This window comes from Macrobrachium nipponense, chromosome 33 (assembly GCF_015104395.2).
Source record: "Macrobrachium nipponense isolate FS-2020 chromosome 33, ASM1510439v2, whole genome shotgun sequence".
Classification (NCBI taxonomy): domain Eukaryota; kingdom Metazoa; phylum Arthropoda; class Malacostraca; order Decapoda; family Palaemonidae; genus Macrobrachium; species Macrobrachium nipponense.
In genome coordinates this window covers 48,378,825-48,394,916 of record NC_087219.1, presented here as the reverse complement: position 1 = coordinate 48,394,916, position 16,092 = coordinate 48,378,825, and the positions used below count along the sequence as shown (strand labels likewise).

The following is a 16,092-nucleotide window of genomic DNA, read 5'->3' as shown; positions in this document are numbered from 1 at the left end:
TTTGTAATACATCATATTTAAATTGTGAAATTTAAATTACGCTTAAGAAAAAAAGATTATCATTAAACATAAAGTACTGCTTTATAACTTCAGCTGTAATATTAAACAGCACCATAAGAGTATACTGTAACGAGAAATTTTATTAAAATCATTACCTGTAACTGTAGTTTTGTTATGAACAATGAAGACACCTTCTTTAATTCCCTGGTCTCGTCTGAAAGGTGAAATATTTTTCACATCAGGATTTGCTTACAAGATTTTGGCAAATTCTTCAAACCTGATAACATTTAATCTGGAATAAATAACATTTAATCTGGAGTATTTACTCCAATCCTGCTCAGTGACACTTTTCACACCAGCCCAAACATGTTTGCAATCCACTCAGAGCATTGACTGACTACTTAAATTTTTACTTAATGCACGTCTTAAAGATGTATGATATAGTTATGACTCAGCCCATTAGATTACTGTTCTTCCAAAATACTGATACATGTAACTGAAATCATAAAAAGATCTTGCAATAATGAACTCTGGTTGATAAAATTATTATTAAAAAGGAAAGTTTTAGAGACCAGTTTCAGGAAAAGAACTTGTTTTGTGGGGAGATAAAGAAATAATAAACATAAAGAAGGATACCATCATACAGTTACACTGAACCATACACCTCTTGCATGATGGTATAGAACAGGTAAACAATCCCACTTTTGTAGTTAGCTGGTTAAGATAGGGTAGCCTCTACGCTAGATATGAATGGGAGTAGAGAGCTTAGTGTGGACTTCTAGATTCATTCAAATCAATAGAGATAAACCTGGTTCGATATACTATGTTCTAGCCACCTGATATCATCCATATAAAATATTAATGAATCTGATAGTGACAACTCTTCATGAGCTATGATTTGTATAATATCCTCTAGCAGCACTTGATGACCAGGGCTTCCCTTGTATAATCAACTGGCAGTTATAAATACTGAAAATCTACCCAAAGTAAGTGCTCTTGAAGCCATGAAACCTTTTTTCAATGCTAGCTTGGCTGATCCTAAGGTTTATCAAACTGCAGTCCAGTTTAACACAGCTGTTAAAATGTTTTTATTTGTCAGTTTTTCCCAAGTGACATTTTCCTTGGCATCTGTTTCTTTTTAAAGGACCATCTTCCCTTCAGTCACGAACACCTGACACACATTCCTCTCTAGCTGTACAGACAAAATATATGACCATCTTTGATCATGCACTCCTTCGCCATTAGATAAACAGCCCAGTGGTCCAAAAGAGTTGTTGTTTCTTACCTTTCTCAGGTAAATTTTCAATGTAAATTTCAAGTGGTGCCTAACTTCTTCGTCAAAATCCAGTTGGAGGTTACATAAAGGGAGGCATAACTTCATTTTTAAGGCCACCTTATTTTATGTGTTGGCCATCAACTTTCAGGATCTGTAATTGTGAGCTCAGATAATCTGTGGCCTTATTGTATCATGATTGGTGGATGGTGCAATGACACCACCAGTGGGTGCATGATGCACATATTCAGTTCTCAGGGATGTCTTTAAGGTATCTAAGGAGGACTCATCTAAAGAGTGAAATTTCACAAAATCAGGGCCCCTCTCACTTTCCATTGCATTATTGTTTTAACCCACTTATTTGCAATGTTAATCTATCTCTGCTGGAGCTGTCCATCTATGGCATAATTTCTTTGCTGAAAAGAGCCAGGTCGGTACAAGTTATAACAAAATTCAATAAAAGGGGGTGAAACCTACAATTATGAAGTACTATTTGGAATTGGTAAATTCTATCTTAGGTAAGTTTCTGCTGATAGATGTGCTTACATTGCATTGTCCTTCATACTTAAAAACCTTTTCTGCTACTTGCTCTGGCATGTGTTCTTGGCTTTTTACTGTCATAACCCTACCATGGCTTCCTCCTGCTGTATAATCTTGTCGTGGTTTTCTTGTGAACTTTTTCATTAGGTTTTTAATCTTCTTTCCATGTGAAAAACTTTTTTCCTTTTTGAAGCTGCTGCTGTGCATATATTTGAAGAATTGCATGGGTAGAGTAACAATAAGATAAGATATGGCTTCTTCAGAGGAGGCTTAGTCTACCTTAACACAAATGTAGAGAGAATTAAGGTACTTTTGCAGGCAGTTATGGCACAAGAGGGAAGATGCTAATTTTCATCAGTTGTGTAGAAAACTTAGTTTAACATATCCAATACATTGCTAACTTATTACAATATATGTAATTTAAGTCAAAGCAATAAATTTATTATTAACTAATGAAATATGATATTGTTAGTATACAATAAATTTTTGTACATACTTACCTGGCAGATATACTTAGCTTAGGTCTCTGACGTCACGACAGAAATTCAAAACTCGCGGCACACGCTACCGGTAGGTCAGGTGATCTACCTTACCCGCCGCTGGGAGGCGGGTGTAAGAACCAGTCCCCCTTTCTTGTCAGGTTATTTTCTTCCACCTGTCTCCTGAGGGGAGGCTGGGTCGGGCCATCAATCGTATATATCTGCCAGGTAAGTATGTACAAAACTTTATTGTATACTAACAATATCATTTTTGTACATGAAACTTCCCTGCCAGATATATACTTAGCTGATTGACACCCTTGGTGGAGGAAAGAGACACATACTTACTTAGAAAGTGGGGACAACACATGTTAAAGGAATACATAATATAAACCTCTGGTTCTTACCTGATTTAGGCAGAAGACTTGATAGTTACTGTCTATTAGTCTGCGTTGCCTAAAGAGTCTCAGCGAGGGCGTGACCTATGGCTGAAGAACTCTTTGGGTCTACCAATGGGAACTGAGTCCACTTACTTGGCAGAATCCAAGCAGGATCTGGTCAATGGGGATCAACCCGCTTACATGCCAGAGCCTATCACTACCAATTGCAAGGAGCCTCAAGCACAACCGATCACCTAACCAAATACTAACATTAGTATACGAAAGAAGGAGCTGCCTCCTGCAACCTCCTTCGTACAACAAAAAACTCAAACTTAAAACTAACAGGGAAAAAGGATTAAAAAGGATGTGTTTCAGCTCCCTGCCCCAGCACTGAAAATCCGCCGATACGTAAGGGCCTAGCCCAAAACACTTATCATACGTAATCGATACGTCCCTTAGGTAGTGATTAGAGAAGACTGATTCACACCTCCAAAAAGTGGCCTTCATAAGGTTTTGTAATGACAAATTCTTCTTGAAAGCCAAAGACGTCGCGATGGCCCGTACTTCGTGCGCCTTGACTTTCAGAAGGTTAAACTGTTGCTGATTGCAAGAAGTGTGTGCTTCTCTAATAATATTCCTGATAAAGAATGAGAGTGCATTTTTAGATAAGGGCCTACTGGGGTCCCTTACAGAGCACCAGAGATTGCTCTCATTAGCGGCAAGTCTTTTCTTCCTCTGAAGATAATATTTCAGGCTTCTCACCGGGCAAAGAGATCTCTCCTCTTCTGTCCCAACTAAGGAGGATAAGCTTTTGATTTCGAAGCTCCTGGGCCACAGCAAAGAAGGGTTTTCATCTTGGCTAGGAAAGCCGGAAGAAAAGAGCAAACCGCGGAGCCTCCTTGGAAACCTACCTCACCTTCTAGAGCCTGCAGCTCGCTGACCCTCTTCGCTGACGCTAACGCACAGAGAAAAAGAGTCTTCATCGAAAGGTCTCTGAACGAAGCAGCATGGGGAGGTTCGAACCTTGAGGACCTCAGGAAGAGCAGCACGACATCAAGATTCCAGCTAGGCACTAAGGAGGAGGTTCTTTTAACCGTTTCAAACGATCTGATTAAATCATGGAGGTCCTTGTCCTCAGATATGTTTAATCCTCTATGACGAAAAACTGAGGAAAGCATGCTCCTGTTATCCCTTGATGGTGGAGACAACCAACCCGCATTTTTCCCTCAGGAAGATAAGGAAATCTGCAATTGAGTCACAGAGGTACTGGAGGAGGAAACTTTATGAGTCCTGCACCAGCGTCGAAAAAACATCCCACTTCGACTGGTAGACTCTAGATGTGGAATGTCTACGTGCATTGGCAATAGCCCTTGCAGACTTTGCCGAAAAGCCCTTAGCTCTGACGAGACTCTTGATAGTCTGAATCCAGTCAGACTGAGAGCGGGGAGGTTTTTTGTGAAACCTGTCGAAGTGGGGCTGTTTGAGCAGATCGACTCTTAGAGGTAGGGATCTTGGGACATCCACCAGCCATTCCAGTACCTCTGTGAACCAGTCGTGGGCGGGCCAGAACGGAGCTATCAACGTCATCCTTGTTCCCAATCTGACGCTGCGAATTTCCTTAACGTTTCCCCTATAATCTTGAAAGGCGGGAACGCGGTAAAGATCCAGATTCCTCCAATCCATCAGGAATGCATCTATTGCCACTGCTCTTGGGTCTGCAATAGGGGAGCAGTATAGATCTATCCGCACATTCCTGGAGGTCGCAAATAGATCGAGATGGGGCCTGCCCACGTCCTCCACAGCTCCTGGCATACGTCCGCGTGCAGAGTCCACTCTGAGGGAAGGACTTGATTCCTTCTGCTTAGCAGATCCGCTCTGACATTTCTTTCTCCCTGTACGAACCTGGTGAGAAGCCTTATGTTCCTTTCCTCTGACCACAAGAGGAGCGATCTCGCTGTCTCGTACAGGGAGAAAGAGTGAGTCCCCCCCTGTTTCCGAATGTAAGCCAGGGCTGTAGTGTTGTCGGAGTTGATCTGAACATATTTCCCTTTTACGAGGGGTTCGAAGGTCTTGAGAGCTAACCAAATCGCTGTTAGCTCCTTCTTGTTGATGTGCCAGGACACCTGATCCCCCATCCAGGTGCCTGACACTTCTCTCGACCCGAGAGTAGTCCCCAACCTTTGTCCGAAGCGTCTGCATACAACACTAGGTTGGGGTTCCGAACCTGCAAGGAAAGGCCTTCCTTGAACAATAGAGGGTCTAGCCACCAACGTAGATCCTCCTTTATCTCTTGCGAAATCTTGAACGCAAAGTCCAGACCTTGAGATTTCCGATCCCAGTTCCTCGTCAGGAAGAACTGTAGGGGTCTGAGGTGCAACCTTCCTAGAGAAACGAATTGCTCCAGCGAGGAGAGTGTCCCCAACAGACTCATCCACTCCCTCGCTGTGCATACATCTTTCTCTAGAAAGATTGCTACCTTCTCCAAACCTCGGGTTATCCTCTCTGGGACGGATACGCCCGAAAAACCTGAGAAGCCATCAGAATCCCCAGATAGATACGCTCTTGACTGGGGATTAGCTGTGACTTCTCGAAATTCACTAGCAAACCCAGGAGAAGCTGCTAGATCCCAAACGTCACTCGTAAGTCCTCCAGACATTTCTCCTTGGATTTGGCCCTGATAAGCCAATCGTCCAAGTAGAGGGAAATCCTCACTCCCTCGAGATGAAGCCACGGGTGGGCAACGTTCTTCATCAGTCCTGTGAATACTTGGGGTGGGGGGCCGTGGAAAGGCCGAAGCATAGGGCCCTGAACTGAAAAACGTTCCCTCCCCACATGAATCTGAGATATTTGCGAGAAGAAGGATGGATCGGCACATGGAAGTAAGGTCCTGAAGGTCCAGCGACACCATCCAGTCCCCGGGACGAAGAGCTGCTAAGACTGATGACGTCGTCTCCATAGCGAACTTCCTCTTCTTCACAAAGACATTCAGGGCGCTTACGTCCAGAACCGGTCTCCATCCTCCTGAGTTCTTGGGAACTAGGAACAGACGGTTGTAGAACCCCGCTGAAAGAGGGTCCTGAACCATCTCTATTGCCTCTTTCTCTAACATCAGCTCTACCCCTAGAGCGAGGGCTTGATTCATTAGTGGGTCTTTGTATTTGGCCACCAGTGCCCTTGGAGTGGTGGTCAAGGGTGGTCTCGAAATAAAGGGAATGAGGTATCCCCTCTTGATGATCGCGAGGGACCAGTTGTCCGCCCCCTTTCGTGCCCAGACATCTGCAAAGTTCAGAAGTCTGGCACCCACAGTTGTCTGGAGGACCCCCGAACTATTTCTTGGCCCTAATAGACCGGGAGAAGGTCCTTCCCTCTTCTAGGTGGTCTCGAACCTCTGGAAGAAGAAGAGCGAGACGAAGGTCCTCCTCGAAAGGGTTCTTGCCTACTTTGAGCCTCTTTCTTCGTCTTCTGCTGAAACGAAGGTTTCGGAATTCTAGCCGAGCGAGCTAGCATATCGAGCTGGAGATATCGTTAATAGTCTTCTTGGGGAAGAGTTGCGGGGAAAGCTGTGAATACAGCAAGGAAGCTCTCTGTGCGTGAGAAACCGCCTTGGTAAGAAAAGAGCAGAAAACGGCCCTCTTCTTTACCACTCCTGCACCAAAAAGTGAAGCAATTTCCCCGGAACCGTCTCTCACTGCCTTGTCCATGCAAGACAGAACTGCGTGGAGGTCTTCAGGCGAAGGAGTGTCTTGCTCTTGTGTCCTCTTAGCCAACACTCCCAGGGTCCAGGCAAGAAAGTTAAAAACTTCTAAGACTCGGAACATTCCCTTCAGAAGGTGATCCAACTCGCTCATACCCCACGTCGTCTTCGCAGAATTCAGCGCCGAGCGACGTGCGGAATCGACCAACGAAGAGAAGTCCGAGTCTGCAGAAGAGGGAAGAGTTAGACCCAAGGGCTCTCCTGACTCGTACCAGAACCCATCTTACCCGTCAGCTTGGACGGGGGAAAAGAAAAAACTGTCTTGCCCTTCTCTTCTTTTGAAAGCAACCAGTCGTCAAAGTTCTTCATAGCCTTCTTCATAGACACTGTAGGCTTCATCTTAACGACTGAAGACTTCTTAGCCGTATTGGTCGTTGAAAATAAGGAAGGAGGAGACGGAGGAGCAACGGCCGAAAGAGACTCCCCAAAATCTTGCAAGAGGAGGTCTGTAAGTCTCTTATACGAAGAAACCGAAAGCATCCTTGGGCAAATCTTCCTCCGAATCAGCAACAAATTCTAACCGAAGAATGACGTCTAGAAGCTCTACTGCCCGGAGGAGAGCTAATCCTTGGAGAGCGCCTGTTCGGAGAGCGCCTACTAGGCGAGCGCCTCACTGGCGAAGAAAAACCACGGGAGAGCGCTTACACGGGGAGCGCCTACCAGGAGAGCGCCTACCAGGAGAGCGCCTACTTAAGAGCGCCTCCCAGGAGAGAGCCTACTAGGAGAGCGCCTAGTTGGAGAGCGCCTACTTTGAGAGCGCCTCCCAGGAGAGAGCCTACTTGGTGAGCGCCTGCTAGGAGAGCGCCTACTTGGGGAGCGCCTACTAGGAGAGCGCCTACAAGTGGAGGCCCGACTGTCGGAAACAGATTCTAACTCCACAGAAGAGCGTCTGGATAAGGGAGAGCGCCTATCAGGCTCTCTGCGCCTGCTAGGCTCTTGGCGCCTGCCATCCTCACTACGCCTGCCAGGCTCTTGACGCCTGCCACGGGGAGAGAAAACATCCACAGATGAATCCCTGTCAGAAGCGCGGCGCTTACAAGGCTCTGAGCGCCTATCCAATCGGGAGTGATCTAACGGAGGAGAAAACTTCCGTTGCCGCCTACCAGGCTCTTGGCGCCTACTAGGCTCTTGGCGCCTACTAGGCTCTTGATGCCTACTAGGCTCCGAGCGTCCGTCAAAAGGAGAGTGGCCACAGGCGAAGAACTCTTCCTTCGCTCCTGACGAAAACGAGGCTCTTGACGTCTGTCAAGCTCTTGGCGCCTAACTGAAGAGGAGCGGAAATCCTGAGGAGAGAGCCTGTCTGGCTTCCTTACGCCTTACATGCTCACAACTCTTGCTTGGGAAGAGAGGAGAGCCTACTCGGAGAAAGATCCCGAGCTCCAGCCTGCACTTCTGACCTCCTACTAACAGGCTCAAAAGCTCTTCTAGCCAAAGGAGATTTAGCCGAAGGAACGTTTTTTAGACTTCTTCACCGGAAGTGAGGCGTCCTTCCGACGATGAGAAGTCCCAGCAATAGACTCCGCTAAAGCCGCAATCTGCGCCTGCAGACCCGCCAGGATACGCGCAGGAGATCTCTTAAACTCCTCTACAGGGGACGAAGTCCGAGAGCGAACAGGAGAAGCGTAACCGGACGAAATCTTGGTTCTCTTGCGTTCCACTTCTGGCTCTTCCGCGAAGGATTCGGGGCTGGAAGGAAGGGCGCAAGGATCCTTCCAGGGCCTCTTGAGAGGGCGAGACGACTCCGATGCGCTCCATCTACGCTGAGGAGAAGGCGACGAAGATGACGAGAAGCACTGGCGCAATAACTCCTTCTTGGTTCGATCCAAGGCAGCCTGGGAACGAGCAACAGGAACTGCCGAGGGGACGCCTGACCGGTGGGGGTTCTCCCTAACCTTCCTGCGGCTTTCGACTTTCCTCCTCCACTGGGTCTGGGAGTCTGGAAGAGGTCTAGGCCTGGAAGCGTTAGTGAGCCGGTCAGACGCACCCTCCACTGCACTAGGGGCACTGCACTGATCACTTGCACTATCATCACTCTTACCTTGTCGAGAGCGAGCGAGGCTCTCTTACTCCTGATCGAGGCTCTCCCAGAAGCAACTTCCGAAAACGAATCTTCGGGTTCAAAGCTGGGCGCAGGGGCTGAAACTGGAAAAGGAACTACTTCTACTACAGGATTCTCAGCGTCAACTTCACTCACCCTCGATCTACTAGAACTCTTTGAAGAAGCCTTGCGCACCCTATCCTTCTCTAACTTTCTCACATAAGAAGAGAGAGCCTTCCAACCATCCTCATCCAAATTCTCACACTCTTTGCAAGGGTTAATAAAAGAGCATTCATTCCCTCTACACGACTCACATACCGAGTGAGGATCTAATGCAGCTTTAGGAAGCCTAACTTTACATTCCTTCTCTGAACAAACCCTAAATAAACTAGGTTTCTTAACTTCAAAATCATCCATGATTATAGATATGTAAGAGAAATCCAAAAGAAAAATCCAAAACACAGTCCAAAAAGCGTATGCCAAGCCAACAAACAAAGGGTACTTCACCAAATCCAAATCGTCGGCAACGAGAACGAATTTTAACTATCGTAAGGACTGAACAACAGGTGTTGTCCAGCCGGCGACAGAAAATAATCTGACAAGAAAGGGGGACTGGTTCTTACACCCGCCTCCCAGCGGCGGGTAAGGTAGATCACCTGACCTACCGGTAGCGTGTGCCGCGAGTTTTGAATTTTCTGTCGTGACGTCAGAGACCTAAGCTAAGTATATATCTGGCAGGGAAGTTCATGCTACAAAATTGAACTATAGTATTGTAAAACATTTTATGGACAAATTATTTTTCTAATTTGTTGTAATAAATATGTATCAATTTTAGCATTGGCAAGCCCTATAGTATGTAAATTCCAGTCTTTTAAAACTACATCTATTAATAGCTGAATAATTTTTCTAAAAGCATATTCTAATTGATACTTAGTTGCAAACTAGGTAAAACTAAATGTATCATATGGTTAAGTGTGTATTAACTGCTCCCTAAAAATTACATTAAATGGCATCAAATGATTTAGCCCACATGGCAGCATACTCATCTTTATAACCTTATTTGTGATACAGCATGAAGTCACAAAAAAAAAAAAAATCCATGTGACAGGCCATGTGACATGAACAAAGTTTTGTGGTGGAGGAGAGTAGAAGGCTCATTTCTGATCCCCAGAAGAATAATTTTTTTTTCTTGGTAAATTCTTAGACATTTGCCCCTTCATACTGAAATCATAAATTCAAGAACGGCTTTTACAGTGGAATCTGTTTTCGTACATAATCTGTTCTGGAACCTCCCATCAAGTCGGAAACATATGAAAACCAAAACAATAATTCTCATAAGGAATAATTACAGGCAGGCCCCGGTTATTGGCAGGGGTTCCTTTCTCGGCAGCTGCTGATAACAGGAACTCGGCACGTTATGGCACCACAAATCACTGATTCTATGGCGCTAGGCTAGTGCCATAAAACCGGATCGCCATTAACCAAGTCCGCTGATAACTGGGGACCGCCTGTAATGCATTTCAGACCCCCAAAAATAAGAAAATAAATACATTTTATTTGGAATAAACACAGTTTTGCATACAGAAAACAATGAGAAATAAATAGCAATGAATAATGAAACAAATAATGAACATTTAACATCACACTTACCTTTATGGAAGACTCTTATTAGCGTATGGGAGTTGGAGAGAAGGGAAGAAGGAGGGGGAGAGGTTATTGTTTAGAAGGGGAATCCCCCTCCAGAAGGATTTCAGGTATCAAGGACCTATTTGGGGTTACTTCTCTTCATTTTTTACTGGCACTGTCTGGGGTTACTACCCCTGTTCGGTTTCTACTGGCACTAGGACCAGCTAGAGAGTCACTGGACCCCTGTCGCACAACAAAACTGTCCAGAGACATTTGTTTCTGGTATCTCTTTGAAATTTGCCCAAAGTGGAACATAGCACTGAATACAGCACTGTCAACAAAGATGTTGATAACCAGCCTGAGAAGAGCCTTTATCAGGCTCAGAGGTCTAGATAAACTAATCCCTTATGGTAATAATTAAAGATTTTGGAGACACGGATTACAACATCTTTGTTGGGATGATAATTCTCCACAAAATCTTGTACATCATTCCACTTTGCAAATGTCCTTGAAGTAGGCACATTATGTATGTACGCTCGCTTTCTGAATTTTTCAAACCAGCCCCTGCTGGCCTTTAAATTCACTAACAGCAGCACTTGAAGGCATTTTCTTCCTGTGATTGGCATGCAATACCCTCCAACACTGCTACGAGTTCTTTCTTAAATTCTAACGTTTCTCGCCATTTTTACAGAAGGGCTGGCACTTAGAACTTTCTTTGGCCCCATGATAGCTTATTTAGCACAAGCACAAAAGCACAAAAAAGCACAATAAACAACAAACATAAAGGCAGAATGGGTCACAAGAGAACATGAGATGCTTTGTTTCGGCACTCGATACAGGGCCTAGTCACACAGTGGACCCTGGAAGGAGAATTTCCAAGTGTGCGAAATCTGAGGAAACATACGAAACCCAAGAAAAACTGTCGGAAAAAGTCTACAAAAACCAAATCATACGAAAACTAAGGTTCCACTGTATTTATATTTTATATAAATGCACTAAAAGCCCATGGCACGAATATCCCCTAAAGGAGAATTTTCTACAGGATATTTTGATATCTTATAAGTACTACCGTAATGATTTTTAAAGTGCAGCAGATGGGAAACCCTCTTCATAGCTACTTACTCTTAGACAATCTTCTTAACAATCTAATAATGCTTTTTAAATCTAGTTTATACTTTACTCACTTAAAGCACATGTTGTACTGCAGAACAGGTCCTATACAGAGGAACAATACCACAATAGCACAGTATATAACATTCAAAAATTTCGTACACATACACCATCCAGAACCATCCTTTGCCCAATCACGAAAACCTGTTTGGAAGATAAGTTCGGAATTATAACACTTTTATAGACATTTTCCCAACAATATAAACCAGGCTTTCTCAAAATAAAGAATATTATTCATATAATACAGTCATAAGCGTCCTTTAAAACATGACCTTTAGCAAGCGTATAACATTAATATTAACATTGAAAAGCTTTAAAAATACTTTTTTTTATTAAAACAAGTCCAACATAAACACATCATATAGTATAAAAAGAAACCTCAAAGATTTTAGTTTCAACAAAATACAACAACTGAAAGTCTTCATACTCTACCTAACAATGATAAAATAACATCACGGGGCTTCAGGATTCTCTCCCTGACATATCGCAGCACAGCAACAGTATTTTGACTGCCAGCTTCACCATCTGTAATCATTATTGCCTGCAAAAGATGTGCAGTCTCTATGATTTCATCATTCAAAAGACAGAATATAATTATACATCATAATGGTCGAAATCTTATTCTAAAGTTTGATATAGAAGTGCATGTAGGCCATAAGTCAGACATAAGGTCAGGTTAAAATACTCCACAAAAGATAATGAAAAGCATTTACAGTATGTATCTCATATGCAACCTTACAAATGCAATACAAAATTAAAATCTATTTACTGTATTCATAAATGAAGGATTTCAGTCTTCAAACCCTTGGGAAATATATCTGAAGAACCCCTTGAAAACCAATGATTACAGTATTGTTAATCACTGTCCATCCATGCTGCCAAGATAGCAGTTCAGGACTAATGCACATAATACAGTGGTCCCCCCGTATTCGCAGGGGATGTGTACCAGACCCCCCCGTGAATAGTTGGAATCCCTATAAAAACACTGAAAACAGCCTATTTTGTTGGTTAAAACTCAAGAAAACCCCACTAAAAATGTTTATACTTTGTTTTTTTAATAGTTTTATCATAAAAAGTGTATTTTATGATGAAACTGATAAAAAAAACCCAGGAATTCGTGGATATTTCTCATAGAAAAATACCGCGTATATGCGAATTTTCTCTGAATAATGGGGGGAAACGTTCCCGAGAGAAATCCGCGAATGTGTGTGTCCGCGAATCTGGAGAACGCGAATACAGGGGGTCAAATGTATTTCAAGTTAATAAACCTTCAACAAACCATTATACAAGAAAGCTAGCATGCATTAATATCTGTAACTCTGTAGTAATGAGTTTTCATATGAAGGTAAGGCATTTCCCAGTTATTGGCAGGGGTTCCATTCTGATGGCTCGATGATAAGCGAAAATCCCCAAAAACTGCATTTTGCACAATAACTGGTTAGTGGCAGCTCTGTTAGAAATGTATCAGCGCTGATGACTGGAAATCGGTGCCGAAAAAAAAAAAATTTCAGAGGTAGACGAGCGCCATAAAACCGGATTGCCAATAATAGAGGCAGTCCCCGGGTTACAACGGGTTCGGCTTACGACGTTCCGAGGTTAAGGCACTTCAATTATATTTATCAGAAATTATTTCCAGGGTTATGACACCTATAACGCTCATCTGGCAGAAGAAATATGACACCAAAAATGCAAAATATCAAAATTTGAAGGCTTTTTTAAGAAAAATGCAATAAGAATGCAGTTTACATAGTTTTGAATGTACCCAAAGCATTAAAAGTAAGGTTTATAAGGATTTTTTATGATGTTCCGGCTTCCGATGACTTTCGAGTTACAACGCGCCTCAAGAACGGAAACCCCGTCGTAACCCGGGGACTGCCTGTAGAGGCTGCTGATAACCGGGGACTGCCTTACTATTAACTTGCACCTCTGTAGCAATTTGGTAGAGAGATGGCTAAGAAAAAGCAGCAGTAAAAGTGTAAAATTTAAGATGCACAAACAGTAATCACCAACAAGTAGTCACACATCTGAATTAGTACCCTATTACCATACTCTAGTTTTTTTCCATCTATCCATCCGCCTGTGGTGGTCGCGCATGGTAACACTGTGTCCCGGGCTTTAAATAATATGCTATTTCGAATATTAATGGTGTAATTTGCATACAGTAAATTATTAAAACACTTTTCAGTTGCAAATGTACACCAAGATATCCTTTTATTTACCTAAAACTTAAACATGGCGTAACTATTTAAAGCCCAGGACGCAGTTACTATGAGCAAACACCACAGGCGGATGGACAGATGGAAAAAAACAAACAAGAGTATAGTAGGGTGAAAAGTGAAGCATGGCACAGTTAAAAAATGTTACACAACCAGTTAGAAGACCAAAGAAAAGAGATTTGAAAATAAAAGAGAGGAAGTAGTGCAGTATACTCTGGGGATGTAGGTATATATTATAACAGTACTGTAACTACCTAATACTGTATGTTCATCAAGAATTTTAGCTAGTGGCTGCAAAGACCCTAGAAATGTGTACTACAGTAATCACATCAAATACACGACAATGGAAATACAGTACTACGTATATGAAAACACTGTTGTTTTCCGATACGTAATACAAACCATCGGTCCTTTAACAATAGGAAGTAGCTAGCGGCAGCTGAACGGTCGTAAGCTTCGAACAAGGGGAGAACGGTAGTTAACTGCTTGTCCGACAGTCGCGCGCCGCGCGACTGGGAGGTAAACAAATCACTTTTGCTTTCGGCCGCGGGTGTGAAGGACGTGTTTCGTCATCGCTCTCTGCCCTGATTTTCATCGTTCGTATGCTTTGTTTATATTGTGTTTTCTACTAATGGTTTGTTTTGACTTGAAAATGAAACTGTAAGTACACTGTTTTCATTTTCATTACTTAATTATGAACCAACATGGAGTTATCGCCGTAGATGCGGCGATTTCCTCTCTTTTCATGAATTGAACCCTTGAATTAATGCCTCGGTGCCGAGGGCGGACGCTCGCACCGAGTCATGTATTGTGGGCGAAAGTGTGTAATTGAAAATGTAAGTACTCTTTCATTATATGTTTGCCCTGTGCGTTCGTTACCGAGAGTGTGTTTGTGCGCTCGGCACGAGCCTTTTAATTTTGTATAATAGAATGCAATGAAAGTGGATTCGCAATTGCAATATTCTTTTCATTTTCATTTATTTATTTGCATGAAATTTAATTTGGATCAATTTTCGTTCTTACCCGGGAATTGATCCTTACGATTTTTTTTTATGTGAAAATGAAATCGCAAGTGCAGTATTCTGTTTCATTTTCATATATATTTTATGATAGCATCATATTATTGGATCAAGTTTCCGTTCTTACCCGGGAATTGATCTTTTCCCCTTTAAGTTCTATGAAGTGAATCGCAAGGGCAGTATTCTGTTTCATTTTCATATTACTTTTCACTGCTGTGCGGGGGTAGGGGAAGCGAAGGTCTGCCAGGAAGTCGTTGGAAAGCTCTCCCGCGACTCCCTTGGTATCCGATTCTTCGTCTTCCTTCCTGCCCCCCGCTCAGCTTTTTCGTTGTATTTTGTATTTGGGGTCTTCCTTGCGTTCGGGGTGGGGCATGTCTTCCCCCCGTGCGTGAGGGAACCCCTCTTACTAATCTATCTATGTTACCGCAGGTGCTACATCCGTGGGAGACGACCTTGGACAGGTATGGACCACCGCGGAGGCAGGGCGTGCCTAGCATCCACGGCTGCTGCAGCGTCTAGCGAGGTCTGGGGCGGTCTCCACTACTACCACGGCCGCTTATGCTGCTCCCCCCCCACCTGGTCTACACTCCCCATGCTGTGTCGGTGACGCCGTCTGCCGCTACTAGGGCCGCCGCCGTACCGAGGTGGGGTTGCCGCCGCCGCCTGTTTTCTTCGTGTTGCCTGCCCCAGACTTCCGCTGTTCCAGCAGCTCGCCCCAGGACCGGGCGCCAGGACCCAGGTTCCGCTGGCTGCCGATGATTTCACGAGGCGATCGCTGGGCCTGCCGTACCTGCCGCTGATGTGATTCCCGCTGTTGGCTTGGCTGTCCCTTCTGGGTCTACCGCTGCCGCTGTTCCTGCGCTCCTGAGCTGGTTGCTGTTCCTGTCGCTCCTGGTTCCTGTGCCTGTCCATGCTGGTCCTGCCCACGGTGTGTCTTCCCCAGTCCCAGGTCCTTCCGGACAGGTGCAGTCGGGCCGTGTTGCTTCGGCAATAGCCCCGGCTCCGGCCTGGATGGAGGACCTGACGACTGTCCTGCGTGAGCTGACGAGGAAGAGGAGAAGAAAGGAAGCTGTCATCTTCGTCTTCATCGTCTGCTGCTGCCTCTTCCCCTTCGACTTCTAAGGCCCATAAGCCGAAGAAGAAGAAGGCTGCCTTCCCCCTAAGAAGTCTCCTTCGGGAACTTCTAAGGGCCCGTCCCACCTCGGTGGGACGGGGGGTCCTTCTGTGCTGGTCCTCCTGCTCCTTCGGGAGCGGGGCCCGTCTCCCCTTCCGCAAGGGAAGAGAGAGCGGGGGACCAGAGGAGTATCGGTTAGCTCTGGTACTTCCTCGCCTGGTGCTAGCGGCGATGCCGCTACGCCAGGTTCCGGCTCGGTCTCTCGTTCGCGAGAGATCCCGAGTGTACGTTCTCCCTCGGGAGACCGTGCAGCCAAGTTTCGGCGCCAGAGTTCGCTCGGCGCCAAGACGCGGGCACGGAGCAGAAGGCTGGTGAGAGACGCTCAGGTGACTCTTGCCAGGCCAGCGGCCGCTCTTGCAGCGACCAGCTGGTAACCCGGGTATTCCCCCCTAAGAAGGCTCCTTCGGGACCTTCTAAGGGCCC

At 44.7% G+C, this 16,092-nt stretch overlaps 1 protein-coding gene across 1 annotated transcript in view; it reads right to left on the bottom strand.

Annotated features, from left to right (window-relative positions):
- Positions 1-16,092, bottom strand: part of LOC135202851 (uncharacterized) — a 131,418-nt gene that overhangs the window by 55,112 nt on the left and 60,214 nt on the right. The window contains exons 3-5 of the mRNA XM_064232310.1: positions 11,693-11,801; positions 11,275-11,404; positions 156-214 (exon numbers count right to left, since the gene is read on the bottom strand). Of these exons, the coding sequence (XP_064088380.1) occupies positions 156-214; positions 11,275-11,404; positions 11,693-11,801 (298 nt within the window). The remainder of the gene's footprint in view (positions 1-155; positions 215-11,274; positions 11,405-11,692; positions 11,802-16,092) is intronic.